We start from the raw sequence: 26,838 nt of genomic DNA on the forward strand, positions 1-26,838 counted from the left end.
CTACCTGCTGGCCAGTGCCCTCCTCCCAGAGGCAGGATTAAATTCACTTCAATTGGCATTCATCACGGGCACCAGAGACAGCAAGACAAATAGATTTCTTCCTGTTCTCAAGGAACTTAGCTTGGGAATAAAGAAAAAGCCCAATTTGGGACCATTGCTGCTCTCCTTCTATATTCCTGTATACTAAGGTGAGAGAGAGAGAGAGAAAGAATATGAATAAGGAGGAAGGAGAGGAAAAGAAGGAGGGAGAAAAGAGAAAAAAGAGAAGGAAGGAAAGACAGACTGAGAAAAGGAGGGAGACAGAGAGAGGAAGAGAGGAGATGGGGAGGGGAGAGAGAGAACTTAAAAGCATTAAAATTGAGCACCAGCCCCAAAATCAGGAAGACCGAGGTTTTCATATTGATCTCTGCCTGAGTGACCCTTGGCTGGTCATTCAATCTTTTAAGTGTTCAGTGCAACTTTCTAAAATTTAGTTGCACAACTGTCCTCACTGGTCGTTGCCCACACCAATGAAATGGTAAGTTTTCTTCTGTTCCCTTACTCAGCTCACACGGTGATACATTAAGCTTGTAGTCTACTAAAATCCCTATCTCTCTTTCCACACATTCTTGTCTAGGTACACTATTTTTCCCCCTTATCTTGCTAATTATTCATTTAAAATTGTCTCTGTACTTTATATTAAAAACAAAAACATCCCAAACTATATGATTATCTCAAGTGATTGGGGTGGGGGGCAAAAAAGGCTTGGACGAGACAGAACACTGATAGGGTTGGAAGAACCTCTTTAAAACCATGAAAAAGGATTGATCTAAAGCTCAAAGCTAGTATCATATACAATGATAACACTAGAAGCTTTCCCAGAAAACACAGGAATAAAGCAAGGAAGTCCTCTTCTGCCCCTGTTATTTGACACATTCTAGAACTGTCAGTAATAGTGAAACAAAAGGAAAAATTAAAGACATAACCACAGTAAACAAAAAAAAGTTTAGTAAACTAAACCAATTTGCTGATGACTCAGTGGTTTACATATTGTTTTATTTGCACCTATTTCCCAGTCAGACTTGAAGCTTTCTCAGGGCAGCCTCTCTCTCCCTGATGCAGCACTGAGCATGAGGCTGGCTCTGTGAAACTTAGTATTTCTCTCTCTCTCTATTGATGGCCTGGAGGTGGACCCTCAGATTGCCCTTTCCTCTGGTTCCCCTGGATGGGAGCAGTTAGCTGCTTGGAGCCATCTGGGGTTCCCGTGTTGTGTGGGATTGCCTGGGTGGCTGACACCCCATCTTGGGCTCTGGCCTCTCAGCCCCAGATTACCGAGGACTTCCGAGCCCTGAGGAAGACTGCGCAAGACATGAAGCTCTTTGAGTCCAACCACATGTTCTTCCTTCTGCTCCTGGCCCATATCGTTGTCATGGAGAGCGTAGCCTGGTTCACCGTTTTCTACTTTGGCACCGGCTGGATCTCCACCATCTTGACAGCTGTCATCCTGGCAACTTCCCAGGTGAGAAAGAGGGGACCTTTGGGTGAGATTATGGAGTGATGATCAGAGTTAGGAAGGCCCTTAGGGGAGAGCACTTAGACTCTGCCTGAGCTGGGAGAGACTTTGGAATAGGGTGGTTAGACTATAGAACGTAGACTGTTTACATTGGGAAGGAGTTGAGAACATAGAACATAAAATGTCAGAGCAGGGAGGAACTTTGGAAAATGGAATGTCAATTATGGGAGATCCCCTAAAGGAGGAACCTTAGAACGTAGAACAAAGACCGTCTGAAAAGGGGGAGTGTTATGGATCATTCCCCCCTCTCGTTTTGTAGATGGGAGACGGGCTTTGAAAGGGGCAGAGCTCAGCCGCAGGTTACGTGTGGAGATGGAGACAAAGCTTCCTCTGTTCTCCCCTCCTTCTCTGCACTTCCGGGGTGTACCCAGACCTCTCTGCTTTCTGCCTCCCTTTGGCTCATGTGGTCGGGTCCTCCAGGTGCCTCGTGGGCGCTCACTGAGTATCTTTCTCCAACCTGTTCTCTTCCCCCAGGCCCAGGCTGGATGGCTCCAGCATGACTACGGTCACCTCTCAGTCTACAAGAAATCCACATGGAACCACTTTGTCCACAAATTTGTGATCGGCCACCTCAAGGTAAGCGCTGTCCGCCCAAAGCCGCCTCGGCGTCGGCTCCTTTCCAGGGCAGTCCGTCCCTCCGTGCCACTCTGGGCAGGGAGAAGCAGCTTTCCTAGTCGTCCTCCATGCATTTGCCCTGGCTGTTCCATGGCCCCACGTCTCTCCGAAGATGCAGCTCAGCTGCGCCTGCCTGTCTCCTCCCAGTTGGAAGCTCTCTCTGCACCTTCAGATTTTCCTAGATTTTCTAGTTAGAATTCTCTCTTGGGGTTATTCTTGTTTCTGTTCGTGGCTTGCCCAGAGTCACAGCTGCTAAATGTCTGGGTTTGGATTTGAACTTGGGTCCTCCTCATTCCAAAGTCAGTGCTCTAACCACTGTACCGTCCACCTGCCTCATCAATGATCATCTTAACTGGGAGCCCCCACCCCAGCCCTGTTGAACATAAGACTCTGATCTTCCCTCTCTCCAAGCCTCTTTTTCTCTATCTCTATAATGGGCAAATGAGAGCCCAGCAGGGGTTTTCATTTTGGGGTCCATGAATGTGTTTTCAAAAATATTTTAATAACTATTTTAGTATAATTGGTTTCCTTGGTAATTTTACTTTGTGCATTTAAAGACATTTAAAAGCAAAAATAAGGGGGGAAAAAACAAAAACAAAAACATGAACCCTAACAGAGAGAAGTGGCTCTAATGGCCAGGGAGCTCAGTAGGTAGTGCTGAAACAAGAGTCGGTACCTGAATATAAGTCCTCCCTTGGATCATTGCTAGTGGGGTGACCCGGGGCCACACCTCTTTTGGCCTGTTTCCTCATCTGTTAGAAGGGGGGAGTAGTCGGTCTCTCCCCTGGCCTCCTCAGGCCTGTTTGCTCACTGACCTGGGCCCCTGTGGTCCTGCCCTCCGGTGCAGGCATTGGCCCGGCTCTCCCATAGAACTTGTCGGCTCTGACCACTGGGCTCTCCAGGCTCTTCCCCTTCCCTGTTCTCTTCCCCACAAGCTGATCCTCTGCTGCTTGAGCAGGGCAGAGGACCCTTGTCAAGGCCAGCTTGACCTCCTGAGGGCCCAGGAGGATGGAAGACCTAGCTTCCTAAGCAACGGCCTGAGCTCCAGCAAGGGTCTGGTTTCCTGCCAGAGTTGGGGGGCCTCGAGTTGCACAGGGAGCCCTTTGTGTCCTTCCTCCTGCTCTCCCATCTTTAATAAAACCGCTCTTGAATGCTGAAAAGCAACATTCCCCTCCTAGGCAGCCTTAGCCTTGTGGGCTCCACAAGGAGAGTCTGTGTGGCCCTGCTTGGTCCTGCTCCAGAGGAAGGGATGCCCCCCAGGCTGGCTGGGGTGGGGCTAAACCCCAGCTCTGGGGGCAGGCCGGAGGGATCGGTAATGGCTGAGCCCTTGTTACCGTCCCTCCTCTGTAGCTTGCTTTGGGAGGCTGAACTGGGGGAGGGGAGGGGCCCGGGTTACTTGGCACCCAGCCCCCTGGGGAAGGAGGGGGAACGGGTTTAGTCAGGGGGCTCAGAGTCTCCTCCCAGCTCTTTCTCCCACTCTCTCACTGAAATCAGCCATTCATTTGCTCAGTAAGCTTTTGCTAATCGCCACCTGGGGGCCAGACACGGCCAGGGATTCAAAGCTATAAAAGGGAACCCTCACTGCCCTGTGGTGCCCCTTGGATGGGGGAACAGCATACGCATGTCAGGAAATAGAAAGGCTTCAGGGAGTCCCAGAACTATGGGGCGGGGGGGGGGGGGGCGGGAGTGTGGCCCTTGGACTGAGCTTTAAATGAAGAAAACCGAATTCTAGAGGTGCTTGGGAAGAAGGAAGCCAACACCAGGTAGTCCAAACTCCCGGTAGGTAGGAAATGGAACATCATGTCCATTAATGAAACCCCGGCCCCTTCGGCAAGAACACAGAGTGAGTGAAAGGGCCTAGGGTGGAGTAAATGAGTACTGGAGGCTGGAGCCAGATGAGAAGAGCCTCATGGGAGAAACACAACTTTTTTTTTGTTTGTCTGTTTTTGAATTCCATTATTTATTTTAAAACTTTTTAAAATTTAGAATTCCAAATTTTCTCCCTCTCACCATCTCCCTTATTCACTGAGAAGGCAAATGATATTTCAGTTATGCATGTGAAATCATCTACAACATTTCCATATGAGTCATATTTAAAAAGAAAGAAAGAAAGAAAGAAAAAAGCAAGTAAATGATATTTCTACTTGCATTCAGCTCATCGGTTCTGCCTCTAGAGGCGGATAGTATTTGTCATCACGCCTTTATCTTTTGAAATGATCTTAGATCCCTTGTATTGCTCAGCCGAGTCTTGCACTATATACAGCTGATTATTCCATCGCAGATCCTATGTGCCATGAGCTCCCAGTTCTGCTCACTTCATTTTGCAGCAGTTCATAGAAGTCTTGCCCCTTGTCATTTCTTATAATCTTACATAGTTTTGTATGTATATACACATATATATAATTATATAATTTTATTATTACATATAATTATTATATACATATTATACAACAATTATTATATATAATTAACTAATATTATATATGATATAATTATATATAATATAATATAAGAATTATATGTAGTTCTTATAATGATGTAGCACAATTATTTAGCTGTTCCCCAATTGATAGATATCTCTGCAATCTCCCGGCTATAAATAATATTGTACATTTGGGTGCTTTCCTTTTTATTTGATCTCTTTGCAATGCAGACAGTACCCAAATGGCTGAATCAAAGGCTGGGCGCTAGTTCCAAATTGTCCTGTAGCATCATTGGACAGGTTCACAGTTAATTAGTGAACCTCTTTTTCTCTAACATTTCTCATTTCTGGGCTATTTTAACTTGCATTTCTCTAATCAAGTGATTTAGAGCATGTTTTCATAGAATCACAGATAACTTTGGTTTCCTTCCCTGAAAATTGTCTGTTCATATCTTTTGACCATTCATCAATGAGGGGAAATGACTGATTTTTAAAAAATAAATTTGACTCCGTTTTCTATATAATTGAGAAATAAAGTATTTATTAGTGAAATGTGCTGTAAATTTGGCAAGGGGTAATAATTCATGAAGTAGAGTACTTTTTAGCAAAAGGTAGTTCAACTGATTATCCTTTTTCATTAGTCTGGTTTTGTTTTTTTGGTTTTTTTTGTCTGAGATGATCGCTGCCCCTGTCTTTTTAACTCCAGCTGAATTGAAATAGCTTCTATTCCTTTATGTATAACTCTTTCTGTGGGTTTCTGTTTCAAATGTGTCTTCTTATTGACAGCATATTATTAGATTCTCCATTCTAATATTGGCTACCATTTTACGGGTGAGCTCATCACTTTCACAGTTATGATTACTGTGTATTTCCTTTTGTGCTATTTCCTTTTATATATCCTTCTCTTTTTATCTTGTCTCTCAAAAGTCTATTTTGCTTCTGACCACTGCTTCCCTTAAAACAGCCTTCCTTTTATTGACCTATCCTCTACTCCCACCCCCATTCCCACCCCCACCTCCATCTCTTATCCCCTTCCCCTTCTGTTTCCCTATTAGATAAGATATATTTCTATATACAACTGACTACATGTACATATATTTTTCCTCTTTGAACTAATTCTGACAAAAAAAAATATTGTACAGAGTAACAGCAAGATTGTGTAGCTCTTCTTGGCCATATAATGACCCAAGATGATTTCAGTAGCCTTTGAATGGAAAATACCATCCACATCTAGAGAAAGAACTATGGAGACTGAATGTGGATCAAATCATGGTATTTTCATCTTGTTGTTTTCCTTGTGATTTTCTCCTTTTGTTCTCATTTGTCTTTTACAAAATGACTAATTATTTAAAATAATTGTGCATATCTAGTCTATATCAAAATTTTTGCTGTCTTGAGTGGGGAGGTAAGAGAGAGGGAGAAAAAAAATTGGAATTCAACATCTTACAAAAATGCTGAAAACCATTTTTACTTGTAATTAGAAAAAATAATATGCCATTAAAATAAAAAAAATTAATAAAGAGCAAGTTTAAAGACTTATTCCCTACCCCCCCAATCATTTTCCTCTCTACTATAAAAGCTCTTCCTTGTGTGCCTCTATTATGTTAGAAAATTTTCCCCATTCTACTTCTCCCTTTCCCTTTCTCCCAGTGCATCCCTTTTTCTCACCCCTTCATTTTTTTTTTTTGGAAGATCATTATAACATAATTATTTCATATTTATGTACTCTGTTTATGTAGATTCCTTCTAACTATCCTAATAATGACAAAGTTCTTAGGAGTTACATATATCATCTTCCCACAAAGGAATATAAACAATTTTAACTTGATTGAGACCCTTATGATTACTCTTTTAAGTTTACCATTTTATGCCTTTCTTAAGTCTTGTGTTTGAATGTCAGATTTTTTTGTAAAGTTCAGTTCTTTTCATGAGGAGTGCTTGGAAATTCTCTATCATCTTAAATATCTAATTTTTCTCCCAAAAGATTACATTCAGCTTTGCTGTAATCCTAGCTTCTTTGCCTTCTGAAATATCATTTTCCAAACCCTCCACTCCTTTAACTTGGAAGGTGCAAAAACTTGTATTATATCCTGACTGTGACTCCATGATATTTAAATTGTTTCTTTCTGGCTGCCTCCAATAGATCTTCCCTTACCTTGGAGCTCTGGAATTTGGCTGTAATATTCTTGGGGATTTTCATTTTGGAATTTCTTTCTGGAAGTGATAAGTGGATTCTTTCAATTTCTATTTTCCCCTATGGAAGTAAGATGTCAGAATAAGTTTTCCTTGATAATTTCTTGAAATAGGATGTTTAAGTTCTTTTTTTTAACTCATGGCTTCCAAGTAATCCAAAAATTCTTAAATGATCTCTCCTGGATCCATTTTCCAGGTCAGTTGTTTTTTCAATGAAATATCACACATTTTCTTCTATTTTTCTCATCTTTTGTCTTTGTTTTATTGTTTCTTGATGTCTCATGGAGTCATTAGATTTCACTTGCCCAAATTTAATTTTTAAGGAATTTTTTCCTTCTTTGAGATTTTATACCTCTTTTCACATTTAGCCAATTCTACTTTTTTAAGGAGTTCTTTTCTTCAGTGAATTGTTGTGCCTCTATTATCATTTGGCCAGTTCTGTTTTTTAAAGCTGTTTTTTCTTCATTATTTTAGTGCCTCTTTTAACAAGCTTTTCATAGTTTTCTTGCATCATTTTCATTTCTTTCCCCAATTTTTTTATACCACTTTGACCTCTTTCTTTAAATCTTCCAGAAATTCTTGTTGGGTTTGGGTCCAATGAGTATTTTTCTTTGAGATTTGGTTTATAACTGTTTTCATATGATTGTCTTCTTTGAAGTTTGTTTTTTGGTCTTCCCTGCCACCCCCAGTACTTTTCTCTGCCCTGGAATTGTAACTTAGAACTGTGGGTGAGCACTAGAGTTGCCAGCCAGTGCCATCTGTAGTCATTGCCAGTAGATCTGACCCTGATATGGGTTCTAGATTGAGAGCTCTTAAAGCTGCTGCTAATGCTGCTCTCGGACCTACATCTCAGTATCACTGATACTTCTGTAGACTGCCTAAATTATCTTAGGCTGAGAAAATGTCTCACTCTCACCTCTTGTTGGCTTTACAGCTCCAAAATGTGAGGTCAGTGTTATTTTAAAGTGTTTTGGAGGGTAATGTAAGAATGCTTCTGGATTGATGCCCATACTCTGCCATCTTGGCTCCATCTAGTCATTACATTAGTTTTTGACCTGACCTATAAGATGTTTTCAAGGGGTGGAGGAAAAGGGGGAGGGACTTATGGAACTGGCTCTGTTTTAGTCTAAGCTTTCCAGCCTTTTAGACAATAGGAAAGATCTTGGGGATCACAAAGCACAACGTCCTCATTTTATAGAGAAGGAAAATGAGACTCAGAAAATGCTATGTCCAGGATCAGCCAGTGAGTAAATGGCAGAGGATTCAGAATCCAGGTCTTTTGACATCCAACCCAGCGGCTGATTTGGGTTTGATCCAGACTGATTTTTAAAAATTTCTTGCAGGCATTTTCTTGCTGGTCAGTATTTTCTTGGGTGGTCAGAGGCAGCAGAGAAGAGGGAGGTAGCTTTCAGTTTCCTCATCTGTCAAACAGCCTCTCCCTCTATTTCTTGTGAGGATCAAATGAGGTCATGGATATAAAGCATTCTATTTGTGAGGTCTGCTTAGGAGCAGTTTGCCTCCTCAGAGGGAGCAGCCACTTCCAGAAGAGCAGAGAGCCATCTCTGGCCCAGAGGCACCGGGTTGGCCAGCCCTTAAGTGACACTGGATGTTTTAAGCTGCCTTCAGGTAGTAAAGATAAGGATTTCCCATCCACATTTCAAATATTTGCTCATTCAACATCCAGCCAGCATTTATGAAGCTGTGTGCCAAAAGGGGCAAAAGTCAGGCCCTGCCCTCAAGGAGCTCCCAGGAGAACAAGAAGAACAGCACACAGTAGATCTGTATAAATAAGCAACATTCATGATCAATTACAATGAAAAGGAGGGAGGCACTGGAATTAGGAGGAATTGGGACTTAGGGAAGCTGGGAGCTAGAGCCGAGATGAGGGAGAGTGCTCCAGGCAGAAGGGATTATTCACAAAGGGAGCTGAGCAGAGCAGAGACATAAGATGGGCTCATGGTGTCTCCCTCAACTCCATTGCTTGACGATGTGCCAGGCAGCCCTTGTGCTCTCTCCCTAGAGCCTGTCAATACAGATATCTCAATCTAGTAGGCAACTTTTGCCAGGTTAATATTCTGGCCCAGCGTGGGCCAACCAATGAAAACCCTTATTTGCTCGAGCAACCATTCTGGGCTTGGGAAATGCTCTTGGCATGAGCTGGGACTTTGGCAAATCTGCCATCTGTGTCCAGATCTCTACCTCATGGTAGAGGCGAACAAGCCAGCTGTGGGCTTGTCAATAATCTTCAGATTAATTGGGCAAGAAGAAGTGCCTCCCACCAAAGTTGGGGCCCTGCGCCTTCTGAAAACAGGCAGCCTCCCTTGGGAATGTCACAGCAAAAGGGTCCGGATCCTACACTACACAGAGAAATGGAGAGCAGGGGCAGGTGTCTAATCATAACGGCCACAGTTATCCCGTCACTTTCGATCCAGCCATCCCAGCTTATTTCAGCTCTGAGAAGAAAACCCAGGCTGGGGAACTGGGACAGAATTATGGCCCGGCTGGTGCTAACTTTCGTGTTGAGCCCTGGAAGGTTTGGGTTAGGATTCTGGCCCAGATACTTACCAGCTGTGGGATGTTGAGCCATCAGTCCACTGAGCAGACTATTGATCTCCAGATCTCTTCTCACTACTCTATGATCTTTCATGGATTTTAGAACTAGAAAAGATCTTGGCCAGTTATCTATCCAATTATCCCAGCTGGAAGAGGGACTGTCTAATCCAATCATCTTTTACAGAAGAAGAAACAGGTCACAGAATTCAATCAATGTCTTTTTTATATTTTTTATGTTAGTGATTTCTGGAAATATATCTCTTCCCTGTCTCCCATCTTCCTCCTCCCCAGATTAAAGCCTCCCTTGTTGCAAAAAAAAAAAAAAAAAAAAAAAAAAGCAAAAATAGGTGATACAGTAACTGAATCTGACAGTGTATCCAGCATTCTGCCCTGGTAGTCTCCACCTCTCTCTTAAGACTGGAGAGATATATTGCATTATCCATAACAGGTTTGTTGTTGATCTGTTTGACTTCCTTATCTTTTAAGGGTTTTTTAATGAACATGTATATAGTGGATTCTCTTTTTGCATCAGGTCAGCCCCACCCACAGTTCCCAGCTGTCTTTGCCATTGTATCTTTTTTAATTTACTTTTTTTGCTAAGGCAATTGGGATTAAGTGACTTGCCCAGGATCACACAGCTAGGAAGTGTTGTTATTGTGTTTTGATTTTTTTTCTGGTGCCAGTGCTTGGGATGGGTGGGCTATTTCCCAGAACTCCAGGCTCTGGCCAGCATCCGGTCCCAACCCAGAGCCCATCAGCCTCAAACCCTCCCCTTTCCCTTTCCAGGGAGCCTCGGCCAACTGGTGGAATCATCGGCACTTCCAGCACCACGCCAAGCCCAACATCTTCCAGAAGGACCCCGACGTGAACATGCTCCACGTCTTTGTCCTGGGCGAGTGGCAGCCGGTGGAGGTAAGAGAAGGAGGAGGGAGGGAGCTCCTGTGAGCTGTCAGGTGCAATAAGAAAGTGGCACAAAAATGGGGCTCTGGGGAAGGCCCAGCATGACTTCAGCTAGGGCTATGCTCCCTCCCCTTCCTATCTTGAGATGAGCCTCTGGACATGGGAATGGCTTTGGTTCAAAGCTCACTCAGTTTCCTCATCCCTAAAATAAGTGGAGTCAGGCTAGGTAATCACTCAGATGCTTCCCCACTTTAAATCCGTGACACAGTTGACTGAGGTACTTTTGACCCCAAGTCTTCCCAGCTCCAAGTTTAAGGTTCTGTCTGTCATAAGCAGAAGCGTTTATCAGTTCCTAGAGAAGCCCAGATCTCATTTGGGGAATCTTAGCCCTGGAAGGGACCACAGAGATCACCCTGAATCACCCACACCTGAACACAGAGCTCTTCTCCAACATGGGGAGAAGTGGCCATCCTGCTGTGCTCGAAGGCCTCCATGGAGGAAGAGATCCACCCCATTGTGAGGCAGTCCCTTTTACGCTGGGGCATTTCCCAGCATCCAGGCCTAAACTTTTTGACTTTGCGCACCAAGCAAAGTTAGCCTGTGACACAAATAAAAGTAAAGACATGGCCCTTGTTCCTGAGAGGCTCACCCTCTGATGGGGGAGAGACAACAAACAACCAGCTTTGCATGGAGAGAGGGAAGGATAAATCGGAGCCGATCTGGGAAGGAAGGCTCCGGCACTGAGGGCGGTGAGAAAGGCTTCTGCTAGAAAGTGGGATTTGGCTGGGATCTGAAGGAAGCCAGGAGGCTCAGAGGAGGAAGAGTGCTCAAGCAGGGGCACTGCCCGGAGTTGGGAGTCTTGAGGGAGGCACAGCTAGGTAAGGAGAGGGGAAACGGGGTTGAGACATAAGTAGCCTGGAAAAGAAGCCACAAAAGCCCACTGAAAAAGGAGGAATGGGTTCAAACAGGTGGGAGCTCCTGGTTCTGCCCTCAGGGGCCAAAGAAGAACAGGTATGATTCCCTTTGCCACAAAAACCCACATCGGCCTACATCTTTCCAAGTGGCAGCTGTCTTCTGGCCAGACCTGCTAGACCAGAACTTCTCTCCTTACCTCAAAGTCTGGTCTTGCCCTCCCCTCAGGAAACCTTCTGCGGGTCTGGATTGGGGCTTATGTGTGTAGATCTGGAGATAGAAGTGGTGTTTGGAGCCCTGCCACCATGTAAAGGCTTGGAATTCTCTCCGAGGGCTGGAATGGCTTCCCTTTAAGAAATGGGCTCCAATCTAAAGAATCTGCAGGCCTGAGACATGGCTGGAATGCGCGTAACCTTGGGAAGGCTCCAGATCTCAGTTTCCTAATGTATAGGAATGAGAAGGTTGTTGCAAATGGTCTCTGAGGAGCTGTCCAAGGCTGTGATCTGATGCTTGTGTGAATGTTACTTCCCTGGGCCTCAGTTTTCCCTTGCATAAGATGGAGGGGTTGTCCTACATGGCTATTGAGGTTTTTCTCCTCTTAAGAACTGGTATTGTTGGGTATTTTTTGAATGTGTGAAAAAAGGAAACCCAGGAAAGAATTGTGAATACAATGATTTCTCTGTGGCTCTCTGTCTCTGTCTCTCATCTTTGTCTCTCCATCTCTCTTTACATCATTTTTTCCTTTGGTTCTCTGAGTCTCTTTCCTCTTTCCCTCTTTATCTCTCTCAGTCTCTTTTTGTCTCTTTATTTCTCATCTCTTTCTTCATCTGTCTCTCTGTCTCCTTTCTGTCTCTCTCCTACTCTGTCTCTTTTTCTCCCTCTGCTCTTTCCCCCACAAAGAACATTGGGTTTTAAGTGAGAAATCCTGGGATTGAATCACTTCATATTCTCTCTAATGAGGAGATAAAGTCACTTGACTTCTCCGGGTCTCAGTAAGTTAAGGGGGCCAGACTTAGTGACCCCCCTAGCTCTGGGTCTGAGACGGAATCCACTCTGGGTCCGAGCGAGATGGAGTCGGGCAGACCTCCGGGACACCTTGTCTGGAACTTGTCTTGGGTGCCAGGGTTTTGAATTAAAATCAGGTTGCCATTAGCAACAGAATTACTCCTGGCTTTGCCCGCATGGACAATTTCATGGAAATCCTCTTTTCAGAAACAAAAGGCATCCTGTTCCATTTCTGGAGCGGGAGGGGTCTCTGAGAAGGACCCTGTTGTTCCCTCTAATGAAGTCCGGCCTCAGGGGTCGGGGCCCACTGTAGTGTGGTGTTCATTTACTCATCAATCCGGTAAACCTTTGTTAAAACACCTGCTGTGGGTTCAGTTCCCAGGGGCCAGAGCTGGACGTGACCCCTTCTTTTGGAGGACTCTGTCTAGCCAGAGGGATTATGTTCCCCCGAGGGAGGAGCAAAGTAAAGATTAGGGTTCAAGGGAGACCCTTGTCATTGTTGGAGAGCTAGGAGAAACATTAGAAGCCACTCAGTTTCCCAGTCATTTCACAGAGCTCTAGATGGGGGGTTAAGTTCTTTCCAGGGTTGCACAGCTTATAAGTCTGTGAGGCAGGATTCACCCCAAGATTTAGAACTGGGGAAATTGGGCGGCACTGGAGTTTGGACTAACAAAAACAGGTGGCAAAGGAATGCTGGACCTGTTAGGATTACTAAGTGAAAAGTTGTCTGGATAGTGACAAGGTGAGAATTCAGGTTGGACAATTACAAGGTGAGAACTCAGGTTGACTTGATAGAGGGGGCAAGCTCATTGGCTGAGGTGGTTCTTCCCAGAAGCCCTTGCATTATCCCACGCCCACTCTCTGGGAAGAGATCTGCTGTGTCTTCTCAAATCTCTTAGATTCTTCTTCCTGTAGTGAACCGTTGTCTCCAGGTAGTTGCTGTTAACTCTTGTCCAGAGAAGTGACTTCCCTTCCTGCAGGGAGCCCCGTCAAGCCTGATGCAATGCAGAGTCCTCTTCTTGAATCCTGGCTCTGAATCTCCTCCAGCTCTTATCCTTCTCCAGGACGATCTGCTCTCCAGGCCCAATATTGTGTCTTTTATCCTCCCAGAGAATGGGAGGCTCCTCCTCCTGGAAGGGGCTTCTGACATCATCACATCTGAACCCCTCTTTTTCACAGAAGGGGAAACTGAGGCTCCACAAGTAAAGGATTTGTCCAGGTGATAGTTGTTTTTTCAGTAGGATCCTATTGGCTTGACAGTGTAGTCAATGAGAGGACTGGAATACAGGCAAAGAAGGAGAATTTGAAGTTCCCTGTGTGACTTTGGATGACTGGTCTTGATTTCCTTTTCTTTAAAACAAGTATGTTGGACTAAATGGCCTTTCAAGCTCCACATCTCTGATTCTGTTCTGCCCCCCACCATGCACGCCCTTCCTACTCTCCCTGGGAGGATAAAACCTGTTAAATACTCTGAAATCCCGCTGACAGTGTTGGAATTTTGGACCAGCGTGCTAATATGGAAGCTGTGACTACCCAGCCTTGGTCCGAGGGCGCGGTGATGCTTTACGAGGGGGTGGTGGCAGTAACCCTAGATTGGGAGCTGGCGACCCGGGACTTAAATCCGATCTTAGCCCTTCTTGGCTGTGTGAGCTTGGCCAAATCCCTTTTCCTCTCTGCGTCCCAGATCTCCTCTCTAGAAAAGGACAGGGTTGAGCTCAGATTTTCTGACATCTTGTGATTAGGCCCATGCCTAAGGAATATTAAAGCTTGGGATGTTGACAGATGGGAGGAGGGGAGTAGTGGGAATAGGGATTTGCTCCAAGGCCTTTGGAGACATGTGTGTGGCTGGTTCCCATGGCCTGAACGCAAGTGGAGGCAGCCCAGGGGGGAAGGGACAGCTGGGAGGGGAGTGTGGAGGTGGAAGATGGTCAGGACTTAGAAGCTCAATGAAGAAGGTCACCAGATCAGGGATGCAGAGCTTGGAGCCTTGAGAAGGCCCCTATCAGAAATGATTGTGGATTTGTCTTTGTGTTTACATAGATTATATTTAAAGAAATTGAAATAAAAGCTAAATTTGAATTTGTAGACCCTCTGACAGGGTTCCCCCCAGCATTCTCTGGTCTACACTTGGAGACCCACTGGTGTAGACCACCCCCTACTGTCTGTTGTAGAGATGAGAGTCAATGACTTAGCCCACTTCCAGTCTGCGGCCCTCTCCATGGTGCTGGCTCGCCCTCTCTGCCCTAACCTCATCTCCAGAGGTGCATCCTGCCCCCTTCTTGTGCCAGATCCCATTCTCCTCCTCACCAGGACCTGAAGCACGCCACTGGTCAGAGTTGAGAACCCAATGATTTTTTTTTTTATTTATTTATAAATTTTATAAATTTTTTTGACAGTATATATGCATGTAATTTTTTTATAACATTATCCCTTGTATTCATTTTTCCAGATTTTCCCCTCCCTCCCTCCATTCCCTCCCCCCCCCCGATGGCAGGCAATCCCATACATTTTACATGTGTTACAATTTAACCTAGATACAATATATGTGTGCAAATCCAATTTTCTTGTTGCACATTAAGTATTAGATTCCAAAGGTATAAGTAACCTGGGTAGATAGACAGTAGTGATAACAGTTTACATTCACTTCCCAGTGTTCCTTCTCTGGAGAACCCAATGATTCTAAGTGATGTCACCCCCCCTTACCCTCCTCCCCCCGCCAAAGGGCTCAGTTCCAGCTCACTGAGATGGGAAGACTTTTCTCCCATTTCTTTCATTTCTCCTGGGAAGAGAAAGATCTCTTATCTCTCTGGATAAGATCAAGCTGATTGAATATATGTGTCATTATACAAATAGAGGAAAAACAGTTGGGGGAGGTGGCAGGGCCTTTGGCTGATGGAAGAATCTAGGGGCTATCTAGATAGGCGTTCTCTGGCCCTGGCCCCTGGATACTCTGCCCAGACCGCCAAGGGAGAGCCTCCCTCAACTTACCTTTTTTTCTTAAAGATAATGCACCCTTCAGGGCCTCCCTTGAGTCCCACTCTCCATGAATCTGGGGTGCTGACCCCTTTCCCTATATTTCCTCCTATCAGTTGTATCAAAAAGCATAGGATGACAACTTAGAGCTGAGAGGGCTCTTCCCTGCCTCTTCTACTTCCTCATTTTACAGGGAAGGAACCGAGAACTCAGTTCAGATCCATGTGGCAACCACCTGCCTCAGACTCCAATTAGCTCTGTTACACTAGGCAAGTCATTTTTCTGCGCCTCAGTTAACTACATCTATAAAATAGGTGTAATGCTAATGCCGGCTGAGATGTGGACTGGTAAGCTCAGTGGGAGTCAAAGGAGATAATGATATCTGGAAAGGATTTTGTCAATATCAGTTACAATTGTTCTTATTGTATGTCAGACTTGGGATACAGAGATAGCACCTGTCAAGCTTACCTCTATGGGAAGGGAGAAGGGGAGCCATGGACTGATGGGAAGACTGAGTGAGATTCAGGGCCCAGGATAGGAAAAGGCAGAGCTGGGCTTCTATCCATGAGGCAATAGGTCATATTTATTAAGCATCTCATATGACCTAGGCAGGGAGGGACAGAATTGGGGAAGACAGAAGGTGGAACCACACAAATAGGATGGAGAGTCCATGCAGGGCATCATGGGAAGTGTGTCATCCAGCTAACATTGGGCTTTGGGGGGAGATGAGGCTTATTCTTCCCCCAGTAGTGGCTTAGGGTGGGAATTGACCATAGTCTTGGGTCAGAAGCTTTAATGTTCCAGATCAGTCATGGAACATTTGTGTGTTTTCTTCCCTCACTTTGCATCAGTTCAGAGAAGTCTCCTCTTGCTTCTCTGAAGTCTTTATATTCTTCATTGTTTGTTCTTAGACAGCTGTATTCAATCCCATTCAAGATAATCAGGGCACATTTATTAAGCACTTACTGCATGCCAAACACTGTATAAATGAAAGGCAAAAGACAATTCGTGCCCTAAAGGAGCTCCCGCTGAATGAGTGGTGAAGCAGCATGCAAACTGCTCTGTGGCCTAGAAGAGATCTTTTTTCAGAGCAGATGTAAGGTAGTCTTAGAGAGAAGGGCGTAGTCTTGGGATGTTTAAAAAGGCCTTTTTCATTGGTGGGATTTGAACTGAGATTTTTTTTCCTGAGGCAATAGGGATTAAGTGACTTGCCCAGGTTCACACAGCTAGGAAGTGTTAAGCGTCTGAGGTCAGATTTGAACCCAGGTCCTCCTAGCTTCAGGGCTGGTGCTTTATCCACTGCACCACCCAGCTGTGCTGAGCTGAGTCTTGAAGGAAACCAGGAAGGGAAGGCAAAGAAGGGAGGGCATTCCAGATACAAATGACAAGCAGGTTAAAGACATGGAGCTCGGAGATTGGCTGAGTCCGAGCTTCAAGGGCCATCCCGTACGATGATGAGGTCTTGCCCGTCATGGTCCTTGTTCTCCAGGCCTGGGCGGGCCATCCAGTGTTCAGTGTCCAGGCTGCAGAGTTCCCAGAGGATCTGGCTGGCTGCTGGCCTGCTATGTGGCTTGGGCTGCCAAGGGCTTGTAGCCACAGACTGGGCTCAGCCCCACCAGTGCTCACTCAGCCCAGAACTGAATGAGTCCCCAGGAGATTTGCCAAGGCCGCTGTCCTCAACTACACTTTGCCCCTTGGCAGCCCTTGGCAGCGAGGCCGACCGTCCTCCTCTCGTGCTTTTGGTCCCAGAGCCCCCAAGGCTCACGGCCCTTTTCACCTGCACCGTTTGCTGTGCCTCGCTGTCCAGGTGTGAAAGTCGGCCAGATCAGTCCCGGGCACCTGAATGAGTCCCATCAGAGCAGGCCCTGGGCCTTGGCTGATGGGGACAGGAAACAGTATTCCACTTGGGTGGGTTTGCCCCATGGACCTGCCTGCCCGAGGTGGGCAGCTAGCCCGTGCTGTTCAGCTGGCGCCTGCTTTTGTCACCAGAGCTCAGTTTGGCTCCAGAGAGCCACGCCAGGCTGGCTGTTCGTCCGGCGCTATTCTGCTAATGCAAATACAGTGGTGTCAGGGCCTGGCACATAGCAAGGACTTAATAGAGGGGACTTTATGCCACATCTGGCACTGAAAGAGCATAGCTAATAAGAAGACTTTTAAAGAACTTTAAAAACCAGCAGGAATCATTGGACTTCCTAACACAAGATGAGACTTATGGACATATATAAATTTTCAATTTATGATTATTTGATCATGTTATTTGTTATATACTTCTAGCATGTATTATGTTACTATGTGCTTATGTAATTTATGTAATTATGTGTAATATCTCCCATATTGATGGATTTATGTTTCAAGGTCATGACTATCCTATGTTCTAGGAGAACAGAAAGGGGGAGATGTTAGGATTACTAGGTGAGAACTCAGGTTGTCTGGACAGTGACAAGGTGAGAACTCAGCTTGACTTGACAGTTCTCTGGCTCAGACCTTTGGTTCAGGCCTTTAAAGGGAGTTTACACCTTAGGAATAAGGTGTAAAGATGAGTGAGCTTGGGTAGAAGTTCTGATCCTCAGTCCCTGCAATTGATTGTTTATTTCAAATGGAGAACTTGACATTTATCTTCCCCAAATATCCTATTAGTTTGGCCCCTCCTTCTAGCCTGTTGAGATCACTTGGGATGTGATACCACTCCTGCCTGGGTTGACTCCTCCCGGCCCCGTTGCTGGGCTCTCACCTGTCCAGGGTCAGGAGTCCAAAAGTTCTAAATGATTTCCCTTCTCTCCTCCAGTACGGCAAGAAGAAACTGAAATACCTGCCTTACAACCACCAGCATCAGTACTTCTTTCTGAGTGAGTACAGTGGCCGGCCCAGGACACCCACCCAAATCCTGCCCTGGGCCCCAGACCCTGTGCACGCTCACTGAGGAGCTTCTGCTCCTCCCCCATTTGTGACTTGTGTCAAGTGAAGGGAAAAGCCAAATGTTCATAGGATACTAGAGCTGGGAGTAGTAGCAGTAATAACAATCATAGCCCCCCTCTAATAATGCAGTGGTTATGATAAGCATAATAATAATCGATCCCATCTAACAATAAGAATGCTATATTAGTAATTAGTACATTTTAGTACTAATTTATAATACAATTAGTATTATATTTTAGGATTATAATTAATAACAACTAGAGAATTCATCTAACAATAGTAGTGTAAGAGTGATAACAATCATAGATTCCATCTACTAATTATTTTATATTGTAACAATTGTGATTAGCATAGTAATAGGCGAACCCATCTAACCATATCATGTTAATAATTAGTACATATCGCATTGTTATATTCTAGGACTGTAATTAACAACAATTGGAGAACTCATCTAATGGTAGTTCTCCAGTAAGAGTAACAATCATAAATTCCATCTACTAATTATTTTATATCATTGTAACAATTGTGATTAACATAGTAATAGGGGAACGCATCTAACAGTAAGAATGACATGTTAATTAGTGCACAATAAGAATGATATGTTAAGAACTTGTACATATATTTTTATATTTTAGGATTATAATTAATAATAACTGGAGTTTCTAATCATAGTAGAAATAAGAGGAATAATCATAGATTTCATCATGTTATCATAACAATTGTGATTAACATAATATTAGGAGTTCTTATCTAACAATAAGAATGCTATATTAATTAGTATATTGTCTCATAATAATTATAATTAATTTACTAGTAGATGGAAATAGTATCTAATAGTGGTAATTAACAATCATAAATTCCTTCTTCTTCGCTTGGTCCCCTTCACTATAATGACTCCCCAGATTTCCTCAGCACTGCATCGTAATGGCCGTGGTCAAGGAAGTCAGCCCTGGTGCCCTCCCTGAGCACCACTTGGGGTGGGAAGGTTCACTGGTGGGTCAGGCCCCCATCCCCCTGCCCTCTGGAGCCAAGCCCCCCAGTTTCTCAGTGTCCCCCCTTTTCTTCTCCCTCACAGTTGGGCCCCCACTGCTCATCCCGATGTACTTCCAGTTTCAGATCATCATGACCATGATTGTGCGCAAAGATTGGGTGGTGAGTCTCATGTCCTCAGACTTTGGGGGGTCACTTGGGGTCAGACCTTTGGGAAGGGGGCGTTCCCACCTCTGGGAGCCGCAGCACAGCAGGGCAGTGTGTGTGTTGGACCGAAGGCTCGTGGTTTCCCAGGAATCGGCTGCTCTCCTTCCCTATACGTAGAGCTGGAAGGGGGAAACTTGGCGGTCTGGTCTGAGCCCCCCGTTCAGGAAACAGATCCCAGGGAGGTTAAAGGCCTTGCCCAAATTCACACGTCAGTTGTTAAGAGCCAAAGCAGAATTTGAACTCTCTGATTCTGGGATTGTTATAAATCCCTGGGGAATTCAGAGAGAATCCTCTGCAGGCACAGGGGAGCTGAGCTCTGGGAGAACACCAGACAAGGAGAACAGGGTGTGAATCCTCCTGCAGCCCTGCTCTCTGTATGACTGAGCCAGCCCCTTCTCTTTGCTTTAATGGGGGTCCTAGAGGGTCCCAGTGCTGCATCTGCACCTCACCTCAGATGCAACCTGAAGAAACACATCTGACTTAGTGGATCCTCAGTTTCTTCATCTGTAAAATAGGCTCATGGTGGCCACACTGCTCTTAGTTATTTAGCCTCTCCAGTGGGATAACTTCTTAGTGCTTTATGTAGAGTCCACAAATGGAGCCTGGAAAGTGTGTGCTCACACACACACATACACACACTGAGGGATCACAGACCATCGGCCAGTGGGAGGCTTGCTAATCGTTTGCCCCTCTCCTAGGACTTGGCCTGGGCCATCAGTTACTACACCCGCTTCTTCTTCACCTACATCCCTTTCTATGGAGTCCTGGGATCCCTCTGTTTCCTCAACTTCATCAGGTAGCCCCCTTCTGCTGACCCTCATGGAGATCTCGGGGTCCCCTTCCCTTTGCTTTCTGAGAACTGCCTCAGACTCGCACCCTTGCCTCACATGCTGATTGCCAGGAGTTCAGGCCAGAGGCGAGGCAACACGTCTGGACTAAAGTCCCAAGCCCTGAGCTCAGCCTTGCTCCTCCTCCTGACCACGTGCACCCTGCCCAGGTGCCCACTGCCAGCTCATAGCCGTGCCGACGTTGGGCATTGAGCCATGTAGGGAAACGCCTGCTGGTCACCATGGGGGCCCCGGCCTTCCATTGATCTCCTGGCTGACGTAGGTGACCCCTGTGAGCAATGAAGGACTCCCTGCGCGTCCCTTCCCTAACACCCAGATTGTCCTTTCGAAGCCCAAGGGGGACCTGGGGTACATTCAGAGAGTCAATGGCCACCCTGATTGTGTCTTCTCACCAGATTCCTGGAGAGCCACTGGTTTGTGTGGGTCACGCAGATGAATCACATTCCTATGGACATTGATCGGGAGAAACACCAAGACTGGCTCAGTTGCCAGGTGAGGGCTGTGGCAGGGGGCGCGGGGAGGGTCCTGGATCTGTCTTCCCTTTCATCTGTTGGGGGGGAGGGTGAGCACATGAAGGATGGGGACCTTGCTGACCAATGATAATTTGCACCTAGGGACCCAAGTTTTACTTAGCTCAATCTACAGAGAAAATGAATGGAACCCCACTGATGGGGGCTCGCACATGCCCTGTGGCTAGAAGGATAGCATCCAGGATCAATTCAGCTTTGGAATGAGCTGGCTACCCAGGATGGGGGGAGCTGGTGGAGGGCCTGCCAGGGGAGCCAGGGGTGTTCTTAACTACAAGAAAAGGGTGGTGGGGCACGAGCAGATAATATTTTTGTTAGGTAAATTATTTATGAGTGAAGATAATAATATATACGAAATAGATATTTAGTAGGTAGACTGAGGTAGGCCATATTTATTAGGGAAGTTATTTATAATGTAGATTATATATATGAGATATAGATATTTAGTAGGTAGATCAGGTAGATTATAAGGTAGATAATTATTAGGGAGGTTATTTGTGATGTAGATAATAGTATTATATATGAGAGATATTTAATAGGTTTTGTGGCAAATAATATTAGGTAGATTAAATAGATTATTTAGGATGTAAATAATAGCATTATGTTTGGGATAGATATTTGGTAGGTAGATTAGGTAGATTATAAGGTAGATAATTATTAGGGAGGTTATTTGTGATGTAGATAATAGTTTTATAAATGAGATTGATATTTAATAGGTTTTGTGTTAGATAATATTTGTTAGGTAGATTAAGTAGGTTATTTAGGATATAAATAATAGTACTATTTATTTATTTATTTATTTCCTCTCTCCCCCCCCCCCCCAGGCTGGGGTAAAGTGACTTGCCCAGGGTCACACAGCTAGGAAGTGTTAAGTGTCTGAGATTAGATTTGAACTCCTCCTGAATTCAAAGCTGGTGCTCTATCCACTGCGCCACCTAGCTGCCCCCAGCATTATCTTTGAGACAGAATTTGGTAGATCAGGTACATTATAAGGTAGATAATATTTATTAGGTTATTTATGATGTAGATAATATTATGTATGAAATAGATACTTAGTAAGTAGACTGAGGTAGATAATTATTGGGGAGATCATTTGTGATGTAGATAATATATATGTGATAGATATTTAATAGGTTATGAGGTAGCTAATATTTATTAGGTTGATTAAGTAGGTTATTTAGGATGTAAATAATAACATTATGTTTGGGATAGATATTTGGTAGGTAGATTAGGTAGATTATAAGGTAGATAATATTAGGTAGGCTATTTATGATGTAGATATTTAGTGGATTAGGTAGATTACAAAGTAGATAATATTTATGAGGTTATTTATGATGTAGATAACATATGAGGTGGGAGATTAGGTAGATTATAAGGTAGATAATATTATTAGGTAGATTATTTATGATGCAGGTAATATAAGCTTTAGTAAGTAGATTAGATTATGAAGTAGATAATATTGTTGATTAGGTAGATTAAGTAGGTTATTTATGATGTAAATAATATGAGGTAGATAATTAGTAGGCAGATTATGAGGTCAGTATTTAGTAGGTGATTTATTTATGAGGAAGATAATAAAGCTCAGAAATGCTGTCCTGGGGAAAGGGATTAGCCTCCTCCTTCCTGGTCCCAAAGGCAGAACTGGATGTAACGATGCAGTTGTGGGATGAGGGCTGGAAAGGTTCCCTCCAGAAGCAGGAAGTTTCCTGCCCTGGGTGCCTTCCCACGGTGCTTGGCCGGCAACTGGTTGGAGGCGCCATTGAGGGGCCCCTTCCAGCTGTGACGCAGGGGTTCTGGAGCGGGGGGTTCTGGAGCCGGTGTCCTCCAGGGAAGCAGGCTCCTCCCTCCCCCTAAGCCCCTCTCTTCCCCACAGCTGTCAGCCACTTGCAACGTGGAGCAGTCTTTCTTCAATGACTGGTTCAGCGGCCACCTCAACTTCCAGATTGAGCACCAGTGAGTGTGACATGGGCCGGGCAGGGGAGAGGGGGCGCTGGGAGCCGGATGGAGGCCGGGGGGGGGGGGGGGAGCTGGACAGAAGCCAGGTCCGGAGGGCCCAGGAAAGGCCCCCTGGAAGCAGTGGCTCTGGCCAGAAGCCTGAGAGCCCGAGTCTCGAGGGCCCAGTGGGAGCCCTTGGCCTGGGTCTCTGACTCATAGGGGATGAATAAATGCCGCCTTCCTTACAATAACTGCCTCCCACACGCACGTGCCCGATGTGCCCACATGTGCCCAATGTGCCCACATGTGCCCAGAGGCTTCCTGCCTGTGCCAGGACATGCCCGGGCCTCGGGCCCCATCAAGGACACGGGCAGCTATCCTGAGCTGACGCTGAGGCCACTGTGGCCCAGCAGGGGGTCAGAGACCCGGCTGGAAGCTCGGCATAATCGCCCCTCACCCCACCCCTCTCTGGCTGCCATGCTGGACGAGTCACTCCCCTACCCCATGTCCCAGGCCCCTCTCTGAGACAATTCCCTGCACAGCAGAAGCCACCCCCACCCAGCCTGCTCCCTGCCAGCCAGGAGCTCCACTCTGCTTTCAATAGCAAATGATCTGGGTTCAAGTTCCTGCCCTCCCATAAGCTAGCAGATTTCACTGGTCCTCTCTGACCATTAGTTTCTTCCTCTGAGGGGAAAGGGGCCCGGATGGTTTCCCTGTAGATCTTGCTCATGTATGTCTCTCTCCCTTCCCCAGTCTCTTCCCCACCATGCCGCGTCACAATTACCACAAGGTCGCCCCATTGGTCAGGTCTCTGTGTGCAAAGCATGGCATCTTGTACCAAGAGAAGCCCCTCATGAGAGCCCTCCTGGACATCGTGGGGTAAGCCGGGGGGCTCGGCCGTGGCAGGCACTGGGGTGCCCGGGGGGGGCGGGGCTGGCGAGTAGCACACAGCCACCAGTGGGGCTCCTGGGCTCAGGCCAGAACTCAGTCTCCAAGGGGGAGAGGAGCTTGTTCTGTCTTCTTCTGGAAGGCCTGGATTCGAATCCTGTCTCTTCATTAGAGAATCGAGCAACTCTCATCTTACAGATGGGAAAAGTGAGTCAGTCAAGGTGAAGGGACTTTCTTGAAGCCCCGGGGACCCTGGGCCCCAATTCCCTTCATGAACAGGATGGATGTGGCTGCTTGGGACCAGAACATTGGACTAGATGGCTTCTAAGATTCCTGAACACCTCTTCCTCTCCACAGGTCCTTGAAGAAGTCCGGAGATCTCTGGTTGGATGCTTATCTCCACAAATGAAGCCCCCGCCCCCACCTCAGGGACCTCTGGGAAGGGAGGGAGGGACTGAGCAGCACCTTTGGGTTCAAGCTACTTGAGCTCCTCCAGGAGGGCCCAGGGCCATTTCAGGAAACCCCTTCAGACTCCCCTCTCTCTGTCTCTGTCTCTCTGTGTGTGTCTTTCTCTGTCTCTTGTCTCTAGGTCTCTGTCTTTCTGCCTCTTTCTGTGTGTGTCTGTCTCTCCCTCTTTCTTCTCTCTGTGTGTCTCTGTCTCTCTCTGTGTATGTCTTTGTCTCTCTATGTCTCTGTCTCTCTTTCTGTCTCTTTGCCTCTCTGTGTGTCTCTGTCTCTCTCTGTGTCTCTCCAGGGCACAGCCCCCTTCTCGTTTCCTGGCATCTGCCAATGGCCAGTCAGGCTTGGTTCTTTTCTTGGGTGGGAAACAGGATGGACTCTTGCTTATGGGAGTCTCTGGGATCCAGACCAAGAATGCTGGATGTCCAGCATTCTGGGTTCCAAGCTGGCTTCCGCTTCTGGCCTCCACATGGCCAGCTGCCCTCCCTCTTCACCCTGCCTCGACTTCCCCGAGAGAAAGAAAGAGGTGCTGCGTTCTCTCCCGCCACAGCCCCCCTTCCCCTGTGCAGCCCCTCCCCCTCTTCCTGCTGGGGGGCAGTCAGTGGCTGGCCTGGCCTGGGGGCCTCAGCTCTTCCCGTTCCGCACCCCCTTGGGAAGTTGTGCTAATTTCCAGCCCTCCGCCACGCTGATTTGTCCTGGCTCATTCTCGGGCCCTCGGGGCCCTCGTGCAGAGGACCAGCCTGGTATGGTGGGAGGAACAGCTGGGGTGCACTCGGGACACCTGGGATCAAATCTCAGCTGTGACGTACATCTGTGGGACTCTGAGAAAGGGCTCCGGCCTTCATGTTCTTCAGATGAGGGGAACGAAGTGGGGACCCCCCAGGTTCTCTTCAAGTCTGAAACCCCTTGAATACACGGCCAGCTCCACCCAGTTTCAGATCCGAAACACCCCGTACCCCCTTTCCTCCCAAAAGTCACTGGCTGCCTGCTCCCCCCCAGGGCTGCTCCAAAAGTTTGAACTCGCCTGCCTCCCACTCATCAGGAGCTGTCCAGTCCCTCCCCACCCCCGCTCACTGGTCCCTGGGACCAGAGAATGCCCAGAACCAAATGGGCAACTGAGGCAGCTGTTCGGGCCACACCACTGCCTTCTTGGGACACTGAAGGCTTTCTGCCTTCCTTTCCCAGGTCCCCATCCTGAAGTCAGCCACTCCCTCATCCCCGCACCGTATCAGTCCCAGGTGCCTGGCTAGTCAGCTAGACAGGGCCGGGGCACCTGTGGGATTACTGAGAGCCCAAGCTCCCCTCCTTTTGCAGAAGGGTAAACTGAGGCTCAGAAAGGCAGCCCGAGATCCCACAGATAGTAAGGAGCACAGTAGGGTCTGGCCCTGAACCCATTGCTACTTCTACTAGACCGAGCTGCCTTCTCCTTGGAGGAACAACCCGGGGCCTCCCATAGCCTCTCGGGCACATGTCACGGTGGCCTTAAGACTTAAGGCCTTAAGAAGGAAATTCTCATCCTCCTCTTTTGATCCAGATGCTGTGAGAGGCTACCTCGGAGTGGGGAGTCCAGAGCAGACACGCCCTCTGCTCCTGTAATGGGGGGCGCTGCTTAGGTCACCCCTTTGGCCGCCAGTCAATCACCCTGGAGGTGCTTGTTGGACTTCTTCCCCATTCTGGGCCTCCCTCTATAAAGTGAAGGGGTCGGATTTCTAGTGTCTGGGACGCAGGCTCTATCTCCCTCTGAGCACCAGCCTGCGGCCCTGGAGTTTCCATCCCTCCCAGTCCACAGCCGAGGAGCAGCCCACCCCGCTTGGTCCTGATTTGCTGAGGCAGCTCAGAGCACCTGCCATCTTTGGTCACTCTTGGGTGGGTCTCAGAGGGAAGATGGAAGCTTTGGGGCGGGGAATGGAGGACCTCCAGCCTTGAGCTCTGAGGAAGTCCCCTCCAAGGGAGCCCACCTAGGGGTTGTTGGGCAGGAGGTAAGGGAGATGAGACCCTTCCCCTCCCCCCGCTGGGCAGGATTCTTCCAATCTTCCAGCGAGTCCCCCTCTCTGCTTTGGAAATGCTTGATTTTACTTGCTCCCCTTAGAGCAAAATGTGTGAGACTCACCAGCTTAGGGCCCTTAATCCCTTAGTTATCTGGACTGATAACTGTTCAGGTTCAGCACAAGAACTAGATTTACCGGTCATGTCCTTGTGACCCCGCCATTCCCTAGGTGTGGGATGGTGCTTAGAAGTATTCGCTGTCCATAGCATCCCCTTTAATAGTCTTCACTGGATTAGAGCCTATGCTGTTTTCGAGGGACAGATGTTTGGGTCTCCTCCTCTGGTGCTTCCCTCTTCTTGTTCCTCCTGTTTCCCCTCCCAAGCCCCCTCCCCGGGTCCCTGGAACTGCAGGAGGGTGAGGCCGTTGGATAGAGATGGTGGCTCGTCCGGGTCAGCAGGGGCCCTTGCACAAGGAGGGACCTCAGTGGCCTGGAGGTTTTCAGGGTAAAAGAAGGCATGCTGGGAAGTGATTGGGCCGGAGAAAGTGAGAGAAGGCTTGGTGCTGGAGAAGGAGGATTCTGGGAAGGTGAGGGATGAGAAGCCGAGCTCCTGGCGGGACTGCCCTCCAAAGCCACGGCTCTAACCTCCTGCAGATCCATTCATCCCATGGGATGAAGGAAAGTGATGTTTTTAGGTGTGCAGTCTTGTAACCTGGGTCCTTAAGGGAACTTTCCTGATCCCCTTCCCCCATCCTCAAGCTGCCCCCCCTCCATGGAGGCAGAATTCTTAGGGAACAAGAACTTGATTTGACTTTCCCTCCCCTCCCCTCCCCATGCTGTTTTGGGAATGAATGAAAGGCCCGTTTTGTTCCGGTGTTCTTGGTACTCAATAAAAATTGACCTTTTGTGTTAAGCTGGGTCCGGCGCTGGTTTGTAACCTCTGGGAACCGGGCCCACC

At 46.9% G+C, this 26,838-nt stretch overlaps 1 protein-coding gene across 1 annotated transcript in view; it reads left to right on the forward strand.

Moving 5' to 3' along the window:
- Window positions 1-26,793, forward strand: part of FADS2 (fatty acid desaturase 2) — a 37,937-nt gene extending 11,144 nt beyond the window's left edge. The window contains exons 3-12 of the mRNA XM_074275483.1: window positions 1,301-1,498; window positions 2,027-2,128; window positions 10,122-10,247; window positions 17,911-17,971; window positions 19,117-19,193; window positions 19,937-20,034; window positions 20,482-20,578; window positions 22,487-22,566; window positions 23,302-23,427; window positions 23,794-26,793. Of these exons, the coding sequence (XP_074131584.1) occupies window positions 1,301-1,498; window positions 2,027-2,128; window positions 10,122-10,247; window positions 17,911-17,971; window positions 19,117-19,193; window positions 19,937-20,034; window positions 20,482-20,578; window positions 22,487-22,566; window positions 23,302-23,427; window positions 23,794-23,845 (1,017 nt within the window). The 3' untranslated portion in view covers window positions 23,846-26,793. The remainder of the gene's footprint in view (window positions 1-1,300; window positions 1,499-2,026; window positions 2,129-10,121; window positions 10,248-17,910; window positions 17,972-19,116; window positions 19,194-19,936; window positions 20,035-20,481; window positions 20,579-22,486; window positions 22,567-23,301; window positions 23,428-23,793) is intronic.
- Window positions 26,794-26,838: the final 45 nt, after the last annotated feature.

The sequence above is a fragment of the Sminthopsis crassicaudata genome, chromosome 6 (genome assembly GCF_048593235.1).
Source record: "Sminthopsis crassicaudata isolate SCR6 chromosome 6, ASM4859323v1, whole genome shotgun sequence".
Classification (NCBI taxonomy): domain Eukaryota; kingdom Metazoa; phylum Chordata; class Mammalia; order Dasyuromorphia; family Dasyuridae; genus Sminthopsis; species Sminthopsis crassicaudata.